We start from the raw sequence: 16,347 nt of genomic DNA, 5'->3' as shown, positions 1-16,347 counted from the left end.
CCCCCCACCCCCTAGCCTCCCTCCCCGCGTGTCTAATGATTTATACATGGCACAAGTCATCACAGCAGCCCCTGGCTTCAAGAACAGCAGGCTTCATTCCTAAATAATTTCATTAATCATTTCATTCCATTGATGATTCATCGTCATCACAATTAATGATCAAATTCCACAGAGGGAGAATTAAAGGGCATCTGGATCATGAACTTGGTGCATTTCCTTCCACACTTTTAAAAGGCAGAGATTTATGGGATTTTTATTTATATATATTTTTTATCCTTTCCACCTTGCAAGTAATACATGTCACTGTAGAGAATCCGAAAATAATGGAAACATGTAAAGACGAAAATAAAATTCTGCTGTAACCTCACCCACAGATCATCTGCCTTCGCATTTCACCTTATTTCCCTCTGTTTTTTTCTCAACCCATTCATAAGAACACTCATATGTCCCCCTTCATTTTGGGCCACAGGTAGTCCTCCCTCTTCCCCTTACTGACTGCACACTACCCACACTGGTTTTTTAACACCTCAAGCACAGTCCCACCTCAGGCCCTTGGCACATGCTGTGCCCCCTACCTGGAATACTCCTCTCCCTCATCCTCCCCCTTTGGGTCTCAGCTCAGCATCCCCTTCTCCAGGAAGTCCTTCCTGACCCTCCCCCTCCCACCCCAGGCTGGCACTGGTGGAAGCTCTCTGGGAGTCTTTGACAACATCAACAAATCTCTTAACCTCCCCGAGCCTTTGTCATTTCGCGGGTAAAATGTGCTCTTTGTGAGGATCACAGAATTGTAACAACAGGTATTGTTTGACGAAAGCATGTCCTGAGCTCTTTCTTCACAGGTATAGAAACTGAGGCTCACAGAGGGGATGAGGAAGAAATCACTCACATGCTCCAGGTCTCCCATTTCCTCCGGTTTAAGGTCCTTCCTGAGGAATATAGTCCTTGCCTTTGTGGCCCACTCTAGACCCAAAGAGGAGGGTGGGAGAAGATCTTTAGGGCCCCCGGGAACTTTCAGCCCTTGTGAACTCCTAGGGTGACTCGTAGGGCCTCAGTTTGCCCTCTGTTGAGGGAGAAAATGCCTGGCCCCCCTTCCTCACAGAGCTGGAGAGGGGTTGTCCCTCAAGCTTGTTTAGTGAGTTCCAGCCTCAGGGCCTTTGAACTTGCTGTTCTTGCTGTCTGGAGCACTGTTCCCCCACTTCTCCCAGTGGCCAGCTCATTCTCCTCTTTCAGATTCCTGCTCACATGTCACTTCCTCAGAGAGGTCTTCCCTAACCTCAGTGGCCAAAGTCACGCTCCTTCCAATCATTCATTTGTTCATTCATTCATGTCATACCATCACAGGGTACCTACTGTGTCCAAAGGTGTAGGTGCTGGGGACACCGATCCCCGCCTTTCAAAGCTCACAGCTGGCTGTTGGATAAATAAGTCAACATGATCATTTCTAATGGGGATGTATTAGGAAGGAAAACTATGGTGACATGATAGGAGGTGACATGGTGAAATCAGAACTTCTGGAGGGAGGTGGGTGTTGATTGGAGATCTGAAGGGGTTGAGAGAGCCAGGCACAGGAAGAGCTGGGGAAGTACCTGGGGAAGAGGACACAGCAGGTGCAAAGGCCCTGAGGCAAGGTTGCACCTGGAACCTCGAAGAGGGAATGACTCACCGGAGGAGAAAGATGAAGCAGTGGGATGGGATCTGAGAGGGTTTGGGGCCCTTCTCCTACGCAGCTCTGTTGCTCGGACCACACAGAACACCTCCCCTCAAGTCTGTAGTCCCCACCTCCAATTCAACCATCCCTAATTCCAGAGCCTTATGCTTATTCTTAACAATTAATCCTTCCATTATTTTTATCTTAAAATACAAAATCCTGGGACTTCCCTGGTGGCGCAGTGGTTAAGAATCCGCCTGCTAATGCAGGGGACTCGGGTTCGAGCCTTGGTCCGGGAAGATCCCACATGCCGTGGAGCAACTAAGCTCGTGCGCCACAACTACTGAGCCTGTGTGCCACAACTACTTAAGCCCGCGCGCCTAGAGCCCGTGCTCCGCAGCAAGAGAAGCCACCGCAATGAGAAGCCCGCGCACCGCAACAAAGAGTAGCCCCTGCTCGCTGGAACTAGAGAAAGCCCGTGTGTAGCAACGAAGACCCAACGCAGCCAAATAAATAAATGAATAAATACATAAATAAAATAAAATACAAAATCCTTTGTGCAGAAGCTGGTATACATTGGTGTGGGCTTTTACCCTTTGGGAAAAAAATAAGTGGGTATTTCCGATCGACACCCACGTACAAACCCGGAAGCATGCATTTGGGAGGTCAGGGAGCCTAGCTGCCTCGCACGCACGCCCTCCCCTCCACCTGGGCGGCGCCTGGAGCCACCCCCTCCCAATCCCCCACCCCAAAGCGGGAACTCGACTGCTGGTCTTCCCGTGGGGAGAGATTGGAGGTGGATTTATATTTATTCATTATGTTTTTCTGAATCTTCCCAGTTCTCCGCAGTGGGTTTGTGATACTTTTATAGTCTGAGTGAAGAGGAGGGACAAAAATGTTATCCTTAGAAAAAAATAGATTTCCCAACTGCAAGGAGAGCTGGAGGGACGTCTCCGCACTTCCGGGGCGCTGGGGGCGGGGGTGGGGGGAGTGGGCGGCCTCCAGGCGCTAAGTTATTCTGGTTTCTAGGCGCCTCTGCAGCTGGCGAGCTTTTTATAAAAAAGACAAGCCCCGCCCCTCGTCTCCTGAGGAGGAATCAGGGAGATCAGAATTTTCCTGGGGCCACACGCCCCCTGCCGGGTGTGGGGACCGGAGTTGGGGCGGAGGGCAGAGACCTGGAATGGAGGCTAAGGTCTCGTTCTTCCTCCTCTCCCCCAATTCTGACTTTTTCACACGAAGACGGAATGTGACGGGTCACCTTGGACCCCAAAGTCTCCATCTCTGAGTCTCATTTTGCCAGGGTGGAGGAGGGAGGACTCTCTGTCCCTGTCTTTTTAAACTCAGGAACCAGGGAGGGGTAAAGCATCTCCCACCCCTGGTCTTTATTGTTGGGTCTTTGAACCTCGCTCGTATCCTCCCTGTTTCCCAGGTTTTTTACCGCAGACTTTGCGAGTTTAAGGGACAGGCCGTTTTTCTGCCCTACTTCCGCCATTTCGTTGAATTTTTCTCTGGAAAATGGGGAGCAGGAAGGAAAGGGGTTCCTGGAGCGTTCGTTAGCCCCTTCCTTTTTTCTGGAAATTGGTGGGGAAGGGTGACTCTCTTGATCCCAATTTCTTCTTTCTTCATCTCAGAAACAGGGTGGAGCATCTACTAGCCCGGCCCCTTTTGGGGGTCTTACAGCTGAAATTAGACGGAGTCGATCTTGACCCCTATTTCCGCTTTTTCTTCTTTTCTACTTATGTTGAACCCAATAAATAGGAGACGTGGAGCATCTTCTCGAACCTCTGTTCCTCTTTTCTGAAATTGGGAATAGGGAGCGTTTAAGGAGAGGTCACAGCACCCTGGACTGAAAGGGGACCTCCTGAGTCTCTGACCTGGGTGCATGGGGGCGGGGAAGGGGAACACCCCCTGAAGACCAGGCTCAGCCCAGGCCTCAACCTCTCGTCCCTTCAACCGCTCGGGAACCGCCATTGGACAGGAGGAGGGAGTGACAATCTTTGATTGGCTACTTAGCCCGTCGCTCGAGGACTTAAGCCAATGAGAAGGCGCCGCGCAGCCCCGCCTCCCTAACGCTGAAGAGAGGTGGAGCCGGCAGGCGATTCCACCCCTCCCGCACCGCTTCTGCTAGCTACTGGATGCGCTCGCTGGGCCCCGCCCCATTCTCGTGTCAATCTGCGTGAGAGCCCCGCCCCTCCCGGCTCTGCGTGCGACCGTGGACCACATCCCCATCTGTGGCTCCTCCCCAGAATGGCGTCACGACTTCATCTGCATATGAATCCCCGCCCCCTCTGTGCAGGACGTCACCGCGGACTGCAGGGGCCTGAGCCGCTGCCGTCGCCTCCGCTGCCACGCAGCCCCACATCAGCGCACTGGGGGCCCTGTCACCGCCGCTGCCAAAAAAGTCGCTGCCGCTAGGGTCGCCGCTGCATCAGTGTAGGGCAAGGTGAGCTCCCGGACGGTCCGGTGCGCTCCCTCTCGGAGCACCTACATAACCTTCATTTGACTGATGGGCTGGGGTAGGGGGACGAAGTTGGCCGGCGTTAAATGAGGGGAAGGATGCGGCGGTCGCGAGCCTGGGGAGGGGTAGGGCCCCGGCTTCCTCTACCTGCCCTATCCTCACCCCCACCCCCATCCCTCCACCCTCGGCTCTGCGGCGGAGGGGGAGGGGAGACGAGACGAGTGCCTTGCGGGAAGCTGTGCGCGCGGGAGGCCCCGTGCGTGCGCGTGCGCGTGGTGTGCACACGCGTGTGCGCGCCCGCCTGTGCGGGCGGATCTGTGTGTACCCTTGCTTGTGTACCAGGGTATTCTCGTGTGACCCCTTGGAGGTCCCGATCCAAGTTTGTGCGTGTTTCAGGCATGTGGAGGGAGACGCGTGGACTGTGCGTGTGCGTGCACAGCAATGTGCATATGTGCACGAAGATGCGTGCCCGTGTGGGTGACGTGTACTCGCCTGCATGGGTGGAGGACGCAGTGCGCACGGGTGGGTCTGCACATTTGTATATGCATGTCGGTGTGCAGACAGGCTCTGTCCCGTGCACCGAGTGTGTTCGACGCTCAGATATGCACGAGCGTGTCCGAGTGTGTGCCCTGCTGTGTGCACGTGAGCGTGTGCACGCCCCGTTCCTATCACGTGATGTAGCTGTCTCAGCCCGAGCTCTCCCAGCCTGGGAGTCTGGGAGGAGGACTGCGGACACGCGTCCCCGTGGTATCGTACATGCGTGTGCACTTGCGCCCGCGTGGCTCAGTTCTGAGGAACATGAATGATTGATGGGGGGCGGGGCCGGCCGTAGTCACCCCTCCAGGTGCAGCTGTAGTGCTTAGGTTACAGCCGGACCTGGGGAGCAGGCCTGCTGGAGGGGGCTGCAGGGGTGTCTCCATCCCCTTCGTTCTGAGGTTCTCCCCTGAAACCTCGGGCCTTTCAAGGTCATGGCCCGCCCTCTGCCGTGGGCCGCACCGTTAGTACTGGGGCTCCTGATGGGATAAGGGTAATCTCCGTCCCTCTCTGGGAGCTCTCCATCCTGAGCCTGGGCTTGGGTGTTTGGGGATGGAGGGAGACCCCTCACGCTCGCCTACGCTCCGCACCCCCAGATGGCATCCGCCACAGACGCTCGCTATGGGCAGAAGGAGTCCTCGGACCAGAACTTCGACTATATGTTCAAGATCCTCATCATCGGAAATAGCAGCGTGGGCAAGACGTCTTTCCTCTTCCGCTACGCAGACGACTCCTTCACGCCTGCCTTCGTCAGCACTGTAGGCATCGACTTCAAGGTCAAGACCATCTACCGAAATGATAAGAGGATCAAGCTGCAAATCTGGGTGGGTCCAGCTGGGGGGCTTCTGGCTTCATCACTCTCCCTCCCGAGAATAGCAGCCCCAGCTTTGCCTGTTTCTTTCCTGTCTAGATTCATTCATTACACACTGGGCATTTATCAAGCACTTACTGTGTACAAGGGGCTAGAGGCACTGAAGAGAGTGCTCCTGTTCTCCCATCAGTGCCTAATCAGTGCTCTTCAGGGGTGGGGAAGGAGTAAATGCTGGGTCCTCTCCTGACCCTGACATCCTCAGATGCATCATTTGCTTGGTGCCTCAGTTTCCCCATGTTCAATTTCCTCCATGTGTGTCTGTATCAGGTTTCAGAGGGATCTTGACCCCCAACCTCATTCCCTGGGACAGGAGCAGGCTCCTCCGTCAGGGTCTTCTGGCCACTTCCCTCAACGCCCCCGAGGCCTGAGGAAGCCTGCCAAATCCCAAGTCAGAACTGCTCGTTCCCTGCCCACAGTCCTTCCACGGCTCCCACCTCACTCCGGGTAAAACCTGCACCCCTCCCCGCAGCCAGACCCTGCCTAGTCTGCCCCTGTTGTTACCCCATCTCATCTGTCTCCTTCCATCTCTGTCTCAGCCTCTTCATTGTCCCTCACGTGTACCAAATGCAGTCGCACTTCAGGGCATTTGCCCGGGCTGCGCCTTCTGCCTGGACTGTCCTTCCTCTGATCCCCCCCGCGACATGGCTCCCTCCCTCATCCTTCGAGTTTAAAATTGAAGGCAACCCACGCTGCCCATACTTGTCGGGCTTTTTTCTCCTCAGTCCTCGCCACCCTCTGACGATACATTTTCTACCTTTCAACAGGTTTATTGTGTGTTTCCTGCACTGGATTGTCAGTTTCACAAGGGCAGTGATTTTGGGCCATTTTGTTTACAGCTGTGTCCCCAGTGCCCAGCACAGGGTGTGGCACAGGTACACGTGTGTTGAATGAATGAGGGAACGATTCTGTAGGTACCTTAGGATGACTGGGTACCACATTCCCAGTGCAGGCAGCCAGCTCACTCTCCCTGACCCACTGTGCCTCTGGGCAAGCCCCTGCTCCTCTGGGCCTCGAGGGCGCTGGACCTGACCATCTCAGAGTTCATACCCACCCTGAGGAGTTTCCGTGTGTGTCCTCTCAGACACCCTGTCTCTTCTTCCCCAGGACACGGCGGGGCAAGAGCGGTATCGGACCATCACGACAGCCTACTACCGGGGCGCCATGGGCTTCATCCTCATGTACGACATCACCAACGAGGAGTCCTTCAATGCGGTGCAGGACTGGTGAGCGTGCCCCCACCTGCTCGCAGATGGTCTTCTGAGCTAGGCTTGGTGTAAAGCCTGGGGTACAGGCAGAGATCAGGGAGCCCCAGCTGCTTGGCAGAAATGTAAATAACAATATTGGGGTCCCAGCCCTGCTGTCAATCTATAATCATTAAAAGAGTGTGGCATCAGCTCAAAATAATGGGAAGCAGGGTTTCAGGTGGAAAAATGAAACTGTAAACATACAGGAAGAAAAATCTGGGAGGGACAGAAAATATGAAGACAGTTTGCATAGGTTAGAGGATATAAACATTGACATTTTCTGACTAATGATACATTTTGAGAAAATGTTTGAATTTGTTTAAGAGGGAGAATTCTTCTCTGGGGGTGGGGGGGATCTGGGAAGGATCGGAAAGGCTGCTTGAAAGAGGGACTCCCAAGAACAGTGAACTGTGGGAGCAGACACCTGCAGAGTGTTCCTGGCAGGACAGAGACAGGGAGGAGGATCGAGCCTGCCTCCCTCAAGAATTAAAGAATTAATGGGAGGTGGGGGCTGGAGAGGGGGGAGGACGGGGAGAAGGGGGAGAGGGGGGTGGAGCTCAGATTCTCCAAGCTCTAACCCTCCTCTGTCACCACCTCCTCCAGGTCAACCCAGATCAAGACCTACTCATGGGACAATGCCCAGGTGCTGCTGGTGGGGAACAAGTGTGACATGGAGGATGAGCGGGTGGTGTCGTCGGAACGCGGTCGGCAGCTGGCTGACCACCTGGGTGAGTACCCAGCGAGGCTGGACACCCACAGGCTAGGAAAGGGACACTGAGGCCCTGAAAGGGGAGGAGACACACCCAAAGTCTCACAGCAAAGCCAGGATTCGAGTCCAGATGATTCACTTTCTGCAAGCTGGCCTTGATCCAGGGGCCATTTGAGGTGAGTCTCTCTTTTTTTTTTAATTAATTAATTTTATTTATTTATTTTTGGCAGCATTGGGTCTTCACTGCTGTGCGTGGGCTTTCTCTAGTTGCGGCAAGTGGGGGCTACTCTTCGTTGCAGTGCATGGGCTTCTCGTTGCAGTGGCTTCTCTTGCTGCGGAGCACGGGCTCCAGGCACGCAGGCTTCAGTAGTTGTAGCACGCAGGCTCAGTAGTGGCGGCGCGTGGGCTTAGTTGCTCCGTGGCATGTGGGATCTTCCCTGACCAGGGCTCGAACCCGTGTCGCCTGCATTGGCAGGCGGATTCTTAACCACTGCGCCACCAGGGAAGCCCCTTGAGGTGAGTCTTGATGGATGCTTAGGAGTTTGCTGTGCAGGAAGTTTCTGATTCATTCTGATACTCTCACTGCCCAGCCTTATGCTGGGTGTTGCTGGGCCCCTGAGAGGCCTCCAGCTTTGTGAGAGAGGAAAGGACCTCAGCTGGGGGAGCCAGGCTCTGCCTGGCATAGGTAAGTCTTCCTGGAAGTGGGCCTTGGATCTGGTAGTTAAAGAAAAAGGAGGTCTTTCAGACAGAAGGAACAGTGTGGGCAAAGGCCAGACGTGGGAAAGATCCTTTTGGCAAAGCTTTATGTGACTGCAACATGAGGGTCACTTGGAGGAAATATGGCTGATCTCGCAGGGCCTGAAGCACGAGCTGAGGAGCCAGACTTTTCAGAGGGCAACAGGGAGCCATGGAGAGTGTGTGAGCAGGGGAAGGCCTGGGTCTGAATGTCAGATGCTGCCAGGGCCAGGGCTAGGCTGGATGGTGGAAGCAGGGAAGTGGGTCTTACCAGGGCTCTGGGGACAATGAGAGGGGACAGTTTTAGGGTGAAGAAAGGAGGGCAGGAAATAAAGGCTGACTCAGTCCAGTGTTGCTTCCCCAAGGGACCTGTCAGTGCCTTTAACATGCAGTTGGCACTGGGAATCTCCAGGTGTCACCTGCCCTCGGAAAAGTGTCTCTGGGGGTGGGGGGACCAGGGTCCTCACCCCTCCCTTCCCTGACCACAGGGTTCGAGTTCTTTGAGGCAAGCGCCAAGGACAACATTAATGTCAAGCAGACCTTTGAGCGGCTGGTGGATGTCATCTGCGAGAAGATGTCCGAATCACTGGACACAGCCGATCCTGCAGTCACGGGCACCAAGCAGGGCCCACAGCTCACGGACCAGCAGGCGCCCCCCCACCAGGACTGCGCCTGCTGAGAGCTGCCCCGCCCCATCCTGGCCCCGCCCTCTGGGCCTGAGCCAGGGCCCCTACTGGCCATGGGCGTGAGTCCCCTGCCCTGATTTAGCCCATCACCCTATTTATTATCGTAGCTATTTATTTATTTATTTATTGGAGATGTCCCCCAGGGGCTCGGGCACCCCACCTGCTCCGTGCCCCACCCTGTACATACAGCCCTGTTCCCGCTCTGCAGTGGCGTGTCGTGGCCCCGTGAACTCACCACTCACCCTTCTCTCCAGACCCCACCTTTTTATAAATTCACCCCCATCAACAGTTATCAGTTTTTAAGTGGGGGCCAGATGACACCCCAGGGCAGTCTGGTTGCATGATGCAAGGTAGCCAGACCTGCCAGCCTCCTGGCTGTGACACGGTAGGTCCGGGTGGCTGCAGGCATCTCGACGTGGACCACGGGGTGGGTCAGAGCCAGGAAATGGCCCGCCTGGCTCCTTGCCCCCAAGGTTGTACCTTTTTTGGAGGCGGGTGGGGGGCTGCTGTGGATATTCACCACCCTGGGACACCGCCTCTCACCAGACCTGTTCTGATGTCATGAGTGTCAAACATGCCCCCCAGTCCCCCCAGGAGATGTCATGACAACACTACACACACCCAATAAAGTGAATGGACGACACAGTGTCCCTATGAGCGCCGGCCTGCCAGTGCTGGCTTTGCTCATCCACAAGATTTTCAATTACAAAGAGAATTTAATTCTCTGTACTTCCATAGTCCACGAACAGAGGATAAGACTGGAGGCTACACGCCCCACCCAAGGCTCCAAATTCTGGGGGCCCTGCTCCAAGTGTATGGGCGATGTCCCCACCTTGGTTCCGAGTCCAGCCCACAGGAGTGCTAAGGGCTTGGTACTAGCTGGCTGGCTGAGGCCCAGTGCTGAGGGTGGAACATCTGTCACCAGTTACTTGAGGCTCTCCCAGAAGGGTTGGGGGATGACAATCCATCTTCATGGTTGTGTTCCAGATGGAGAAACAGAGGCCCGGCAGTGGGCTTGGAAGGGGCAGCCCAACCGGATGCCTAGGAATCAGGGTGGGCCTAGGACTGGGCCCAGCAGTCCGTTCCCCTTCCTGCCCAGGCGGCTGGTCAGCTGAGGGTCAGTCTTGCCCTGGCTGGCATGTGGTGGCAGTGTGGGGCACCTCAGTCTGCACAGTGCCCAGGGCCACACAGCCTGGGGGCGCTGGGGGGCCTGGGATCTGTCCACACAAGAGGATCTGGTTACAGGCATTTGTTCATCCCTCTGGGCTCCTCACTGAACCCTCCTCCACCCGTCAGGGCTGAGGTCAGCTTTGCCGGACATCTGCGGCAGGGACCTGGCCGAGGTCACATCAGACAGAAGACGTGGGCTTGGTCTTCACCCCGCTAGTGATCAGCAACCCACCCACCCACCATGGGGTGCAGGTTGTCGCGGGCACAAGAGGCCCGCACCCTGGAGCGTAGTGGTACTGCCATTTGGGGCTCACACACGTGGCCCCTCAGGAGTCCCCTGGGTACTTGGTCTGCCCACTGCGCTTACCCGGTATTTCAGATAGGAGAGGTATGTGTCCCAGCCCAGCGTCAGGCCGTTGATGTAGGTGACTCGGAACTGGGGGGGCACGAAGAGGAAATTCACCAGCTGCGCAGCAGGCCACACGCACCAGTCAGTCTACGGGGAGGGGTGGAATGCAGTGAGAGGCGGGGCTGGGTGGGGCCGGGTGGCTGTGGGAGGTGGGGCTTTGAAAGGGGGTGCCTGTGAAAGGGAGGAGAGGGACAGATGCAAGGGGGCGGAGATGAAGGTAGGCGGGGCCTGGGCAGGCACGCCCACCTTGTAGAATTCCCAGAACTTGTCCCGCAGCTCCTGGCAGCTCTCGCCCAGGGTCTGGCCCTCCAGGCAGCCAAGGCCTAGGAAGGAAACCAAGAAATGAGAGTGTCAGAGGCTGGGGAGTACGCGGGTGGGGTAGGGCCCCTGAGGAACAGTGTCTCAGGCAGAGGAAACAGGACACTTAAAAGCCTTGCAGTGGGAAGGGCAGCACAGCAGGGTGGCTAAACAACAGAACAAGTCAAGTCGGGGAGAAGTGAGAGGAGAGAGGTTTGTCGTGAATAATCGCGTACCCTGGGGGATGCGTACGCCACACACCCTTGTTGAGGCTGAGGCTATTTTATTACCAGTCCTAGGATGCTTGTGCCCTGTCAACGTCAGTCTCAGCTCCCCTTCCTCCAGCCTCAGAGCCTTTGCATGGGCTGTTCCCCCTGCCTGCTGGCTCCTTCTTCAAGTCTCAGCTGAGTGTCTTCTCCTTTGGGACGTTCTCCCAACCACTATCCAGGGCAGCCCCATCAGACACTGTCTTCATCCTTCCTACATTTAGCATCATTCTCTGTGATTCTGCCATTCACACTTGCCTCCACTGGGTCTGTCCTATCACCACTGTACCCCAGCCTTCAGGAGGTGCATCAGTAATGGGTCTCCACATCCTTAACACAAAGCTGGCTCTGTCCCTCCCGACCTATGAGGGGCAAAGCCCAAGCTCACGGGGCTCCTTACCCAAGAAGTACCAGACGCCCAGCATGGGAGAGGCCACCAGTTGGTCGACGAGGACCTTCCTGAGGACATCTGGGAGGCCACGGAAGCCAGATGCAGGGAGCAGGCGGTCCAGCCAGAGGTACCAGTAGTGCAGGAAAGGGCCCATGCTGCAGCCCACAGCAAACATGCTCGCTGTGGGCGGTCCAAGAGTCAGGGGGTGCATGTTAGGCCAGCAAAGCCCCCAATTCATTCCCTCCCTGTCTAAGACCTGGGTAAGCCTGACACTCTCCCACAGCCCAACCCATTACTAGCCCCACTGCCACGTACCATTCCAAGAGCTGCGTTTGCATTTTCTTCCCTCATTCCCTCACCACCGTGGCAGAGGGTTCTACCATCGCCCCGCTTTCCAGAGGAGGAAACAGAGGCACAGCGGGTAGGGAAGTGTGGGACCAGGGCGCGATCCTAGGCTGGCTGGGGCCAGACGCTGCGCCCTTGACTACCCCGGGTGCAGCATCCTGTGCTCAACGCTAGGTCTCTCAGTGCAAGAGAGAGGGAAGCGGACCACGGGTTGGGCGGGGACCTGACCCTCAGGATGGGAGCGAACAGAAACCCCACGTATGATAGGGGATGAAGACCCCCGAGGGGGGAGGGGACAGAGATCAGGGAGGGGCTGTCTAGGGTGCACGCTGAGGTCAAGGGTCTTGCCAGGGACTGAGGTCACGGGTCACGGGTCACGGCACGCGGGTCCGGGTCACAGGTCTCCGAATAGAGGTTGGGGCCAAAGATCTTCTGGGGTCAAAGGCCAGCAGCACTCGCCCCCTCACCTGAGCGCCGCGGGTCAAACTTCTGGCCGGGCCGGGCGCGGATCTCCCAGGACTGGCGCGCTCCATCCCCGGCCGCCATGAGAGTGCCGCAGCCCAGCGTGTTGGTGACGAGCAACGCACGGCCTTGGAACAGGGGCTGCCCCGCGGCCCAAAGGCCGCGCAGCCAGCACCAGCCGCCGGACACCATCGCCTGCCGGGACCTAGGAACTGGCACACCCGGCCGCCCTGCCCATGCCGGCCAATCTCCAGTCACCCCGCGTCCCGGATCCCCGCCTCGCGCCGTGCTACCCAATCGCACGCTGCCTTCGTGATTTGCATGCTTCTCCAAGTCACTGCAGCCAATCGCAGACCGCTTGCCTCTTCACTTTGCCCGCCCCGAGAGGTATTAGCCAATCAAAATCCGGCATCCCGTCTAGCGGCTAATGCCGAACGAAGCCGCACACCGCCTTCCGCGCCTTACGGGCCAATCGCAAATAGCCTTCGCGTCACACCGCGCATCCCAATTGCTGTCGTTCTAACCTCGTTTTCCCGCCCCTATCTGCTCTGGCCTATGGGTAACCGCCTCCACACCCTTATTTGCCTGCCCAGTACTGAACTGGCCAATCGGAGACCCTCGCTGACTATCGTTAGGCTGGCAAATCACTGACTGTCGTCCTGCCTCCTGCATTGAGACGGCCAATCTTGAGCAATTCTACCGCGTTCTCTCTTGTAGTTGCCCTCCAGATTTCCAGATTCTCCCGAAATTCCTGAAAAGTGGAATCGGACTGTGGCCATGACTACCGGGGCGGAAGTCCAATCCCGCAGAGACTCGAGAAAGCGGGTGCGGGGCTACAGTTCTGAGGCGCGCGCAGGCCGCTGGGATTCTTGTGTAGACGTTGACCTTGGTCCTGACTACTGCTGGGTATCTGACGTCAGTTCAAGAATAATATAATTAAAACGTTAGGCACTGTTCTGGGCACATGATGTGCATTAAGACATTTCACAGCAACTTTGTGTTGCCGCAGGGACAGTTTTATCACCATGTTATTTCCTGTGTTCCTGGAGGGGAAAATGTGAGTTTCAATGGAAATCTTTGCGTTACCTACAGGAGCAGGGCGTCGCAAACTGTCGCCTGTGGGCCAAATCCTGTCGGTGCCGGTTTTGGTGAGGCTCGCGAGCCAAGAATTCTCTTACCTTTTTTAATTGGTCGGTGAAAAAATCCAAATAATATTCTGGGACATGTGAAAATTATATGGAATTCAAATTTCCGAATCCATAAATAAAGCTATGTTGGAACACAGTCATGCCCATTTGTTTCTTTATTGTCTACTCTCATTACAATGAGCAGTTGCAACAAAGACTGTATGGTCTGCAAAAACTAAACAATTTACTATTTGACTCTCTACAAAAAAAAATTTTTTTAGAGGACACCCTTCAGGGTTTTCTGATTTTGATTCTATGGGAGATATTTTATAAACCCTGTGGTTATAACTGATAACAGGGAAAAATAATTCTTCCCTATAGACATGCAAATTAATTCTGTAGAGTGGAGAGATGCCCACCCTCAATTTTTTTGCCTTCATTTGCACATTCATTTTACTGTGCTTGTTTTGTCTGTTGTTTGGTTCTTCTTTGAAATGGGTTTAACGCCTGAGCAGTTCCCTTTATTAACAACGAGTTAACAATTTTTAAGACATGCTCATTTTTATTTCTGTATGAGAGTCGTGATTTTTACCTTTTTTGGGAAAATTATCCTTCAACACTTCCTATTGTTGTCAAGTAACTCAGTCTGGTATTCCAGGTTCCAGATTTTACTGCATTTTTGTGGAAAACCTCCAAAATGGTTAAAAGAGGGGGAAAAGTCAAATTATGATTCACGAAACAGAGTCAGGTAAACTTTTTCAGCAGAGAAGTGCATTTCATGGTGGCTGAAGCCCTGGCAACTCCAAGAGGTAAGAGAATCTTGCTGATTCTCTATTTTTCTCATCTGTGTTTTCCTCTCTCTAGATAAGTGCCTTGTTTTTGATGCTTTTATGATGGGTAATGTCACCAGCATTAGAGGCATCAGGGACTGGGAATTTGGCTTTATGGTCTGACCATTTGGCAATCTCTATCAATGGATTACTGGTTTACTGGCTGAAGCAGTGGACAATCCATTAAGAATTTAGTGCCTACCAGGAGGAAGAGCTTTTGATGTCTAGACCTGTGATTTTGGGTGTTTCTTTTGAAGGAGTTTTCAGAACATGCCACCCCAAAATATGCTGCTCTGGCAGATTGATTATTTTGAGTTAAAGGCATTAGTAAGACTGCAAGATGCAAGAAGGGCTCTTGGTCTTTCCTTTTTCTTACTGAAAGCAGGAAATAAAATTCCCATGGCAAAGGTGCCCTCCCTCTACTGGGAGGAAGAAACCCTCTTATCCCCAGAGACAGGGAGTCAAAGCTGAGAGAAATCTGTACAAACAGGTCGTGTTGAAATAACTCTTTATCTTCCTTTAGTCTCCCCATGTATTTTAGTTGCTTTTCTGCAGTTGACGCTCTGTTCAACCTAGTAAATAACAAGTTTTTGGGTCTTTATTTTTCTTGCGAAGACTCCCACATACATGTAAATAAATATTTTATGCTTTTCCCCTGTTAATCTGTCTTGTGTGTCAGTCTCAGCCAGAGACTTGTGTGCCGAGAGCTTGGCTTGGTTTTCTGTCTGCTAGGGCTTGCTGGTTTTGGTCCTACATATCCAACCATCAGGTGAGAGCCCTGAGAATATGTAGATGGCCAGAAAGAAATGTGGGTTGCACCCCATTTGTGGCTAAGGTCCTACCGACTACTGGACCACTGTTGCCAGCCTCTGAGGGGAATTGTCTAAGTCTTTCTCTCTTTTGGCCATCTTTGGGAGTGGCTCTGGATCTTGAGAGAGCTGCATTTTTTTGCACCCTCTTTGGGGACCCCTCTATGGTTTAGTCATTGAAGGCTGATTGGTTTTGGTTTTGAATCACTTAGAATAGGTATGCTTTTGGTTAAAAAAAGAAGTTAAAAAAAAAAAAAAGGGAGTTCAATACTGCCGGGAAAATTTACTGTTTGTCTGGGCTGAAACCTGCTGATAAGATATTGAAAGGATTTTTTTTTTAAAAGGAACTCTATGTCAGAAATTGGCTTTATTGGAGACATTCAGAGCCTGATTGGAACTATTTTCAAGGCCTTCTTTCCTAAGCTAAAATGGAACTATGTACTCAGAGGGCTATTTGGAAATACACCGGCAAGAAAAAAAGTGTAAAAAGGCTTCTTCACAAATATTAGTAACTTGATCCATCTGTCAGAAACATACTTTGGATCCAACTTTTTTTTTTTCTTCAATAATGAGTTTAAAATTCTTGTACCTGTCTCATGGCTAAAATTTAAAAATAAAAGTTATAAGATCTCTGCTTCTGTCTCTATGTTTATGTTTGTCTATATACCTGTGATATTCTTCTATCTCTGGGAAGTATTGCTAAAAATTAACTTGTAAAAGCTCTATTTAATTGGCTTAAAAAAAAGCGCTTACGTAAGTTGATTAGTCAAACTAATTGTCTCTACTAGATGTTTAGATTATAAAACTGTAAATTGAAACTAAGAACAAAACAGACAATAAAAGTTAATTGCTTGACGTATATCAAGCACAACAGTAAATTTTAAAATAAAGGAGGTCATATATTTAACTTTTCACATTCTTTGCTTCTGTGATTTTTGACTTGCTTGATTTATCAACAAGAAAAATAACAAGATTATGGCTAGCTATTTAATGACTCATGAAATTTTCATGAATAATTTAAGCATAATTGTTAAAAACAAGTTAAGTAATAAATGTAAATAGGATAAAAGCTTAAAAGTGAACTTCTCAACAATAATTTTGTTTTATAATGTCTCCTTAAAAATAGTTTCCAGGGCCTCCCTGGTGGCGCGGTGGTTGAGAGTCCGCCTGCCGATGCAGGGGATATACGGGTTCGTGCCCCGGTCTGGGAGGATCCCACATGCCGCGTAGCGGCTGGGCCCGTGAGCCGTGGCCGCTGAGCTTGCGTGTCCGGCAACGGGAGAGGCCACGACAGTGAGAGGCCCACATATCGCAAAAAAAAAAAAAAAAAAAAAAAAAAAAAAAACAAACCCTTTT

At 52.9% G+C, this 16,347-nt stretch overlaps 2 protein-coding genes across 3 annotated transcripts; one reads left to right on the top strand and one right to left on the bottom strand.

Moving 5' to 3' along the window:
• Nucleotides 1-3,963: 3,963 nt before the first annotated feature.
• On the top strand, nucleotides 3,964-9,530 carry RAB3A (RAB3A, member RAS oncogene family). Its single transcript, XM_007461044.1, has 5 exons — nucleotides 3,964-4,091; nucleotides 5,237-5,464; nucleotides 6,616-6,734; nucleotides 7,359-7,483; nucleotides 8,688-9,530. Exons 2-5 carry the CDS (start codon nucleotides 5,237-5,239, stop codon nucleotides 8,876-8,878), a joined length of 663 nt encoding a protein of 220 aa, XP_007461106.1. The 5' UTR covers nucleotides 3,964-4,091; the 3' UTR covers nucleotides 8,879-9,530.
• Nucleotides 9,531-9,581: 51 nt separating this feature from the next.
• Nucleotides 9,582-12,442, bottom strand: MPV17L2 (MPV17 mitochondrial inner membrane protein like 2). Of its 2 annotated transcripts, none has more exons than XM_007461043.1 (5): nucleotides 12,231-12,442; nucleotides 11,428-11,598; nucleotides 10,711-10,787; nucleotides 10,423-10,551; nucleotides 9,582-10,102 (listed from the first exon to the last, which is right to left on the bottom strand). In XM_007461043.1, exons 1-5 carry the CDS (start codon nucleotides 12,415-12,417, stop codon nucleotides 10,004-10,006), a joined length of 663 nt encoding a protein of 220 aa, XP_007461105.1. In that variant the 5' UTR covers nucleotides 12,418-12,442; the 3' UTR covers nucleotides 9,582-10,003. The 2 variants fall into 2 exon arrangements, with proteins under 2 accessions (XP_007461105.1, XP_007461104.1); XM_007461042.1 differs by having other exon boundaries at nucleotides 9,804-9,926; nucleotides 12,231-12,441.
• Nucleotides 12,443-16,347: the final 3,905 nt, after the last annotated feature.

This window comes from Lipotes vexillifer, unplaced genomic scaffold (genome assembly GCF_000442215.2).
Source record: "Lipotes vexillifer unplaced genomic scaffold, Lipotes_vexillifer_v1.1 scaffold469, whole genome shotgun sequence".
Classification (NCBI taxonomy): domain Eukaryota; kingdom Metazoa; phylum Chordata; class Mammalia; order Artiodactyla; family Lipotidae; genus Lipotes; species Lipotes vexillifer.
The sequence above is the reverse complement of the archived record's forward strand: the minus strand, read 5'-3'. Positions and strand labels throughout refer to the sequence as shown.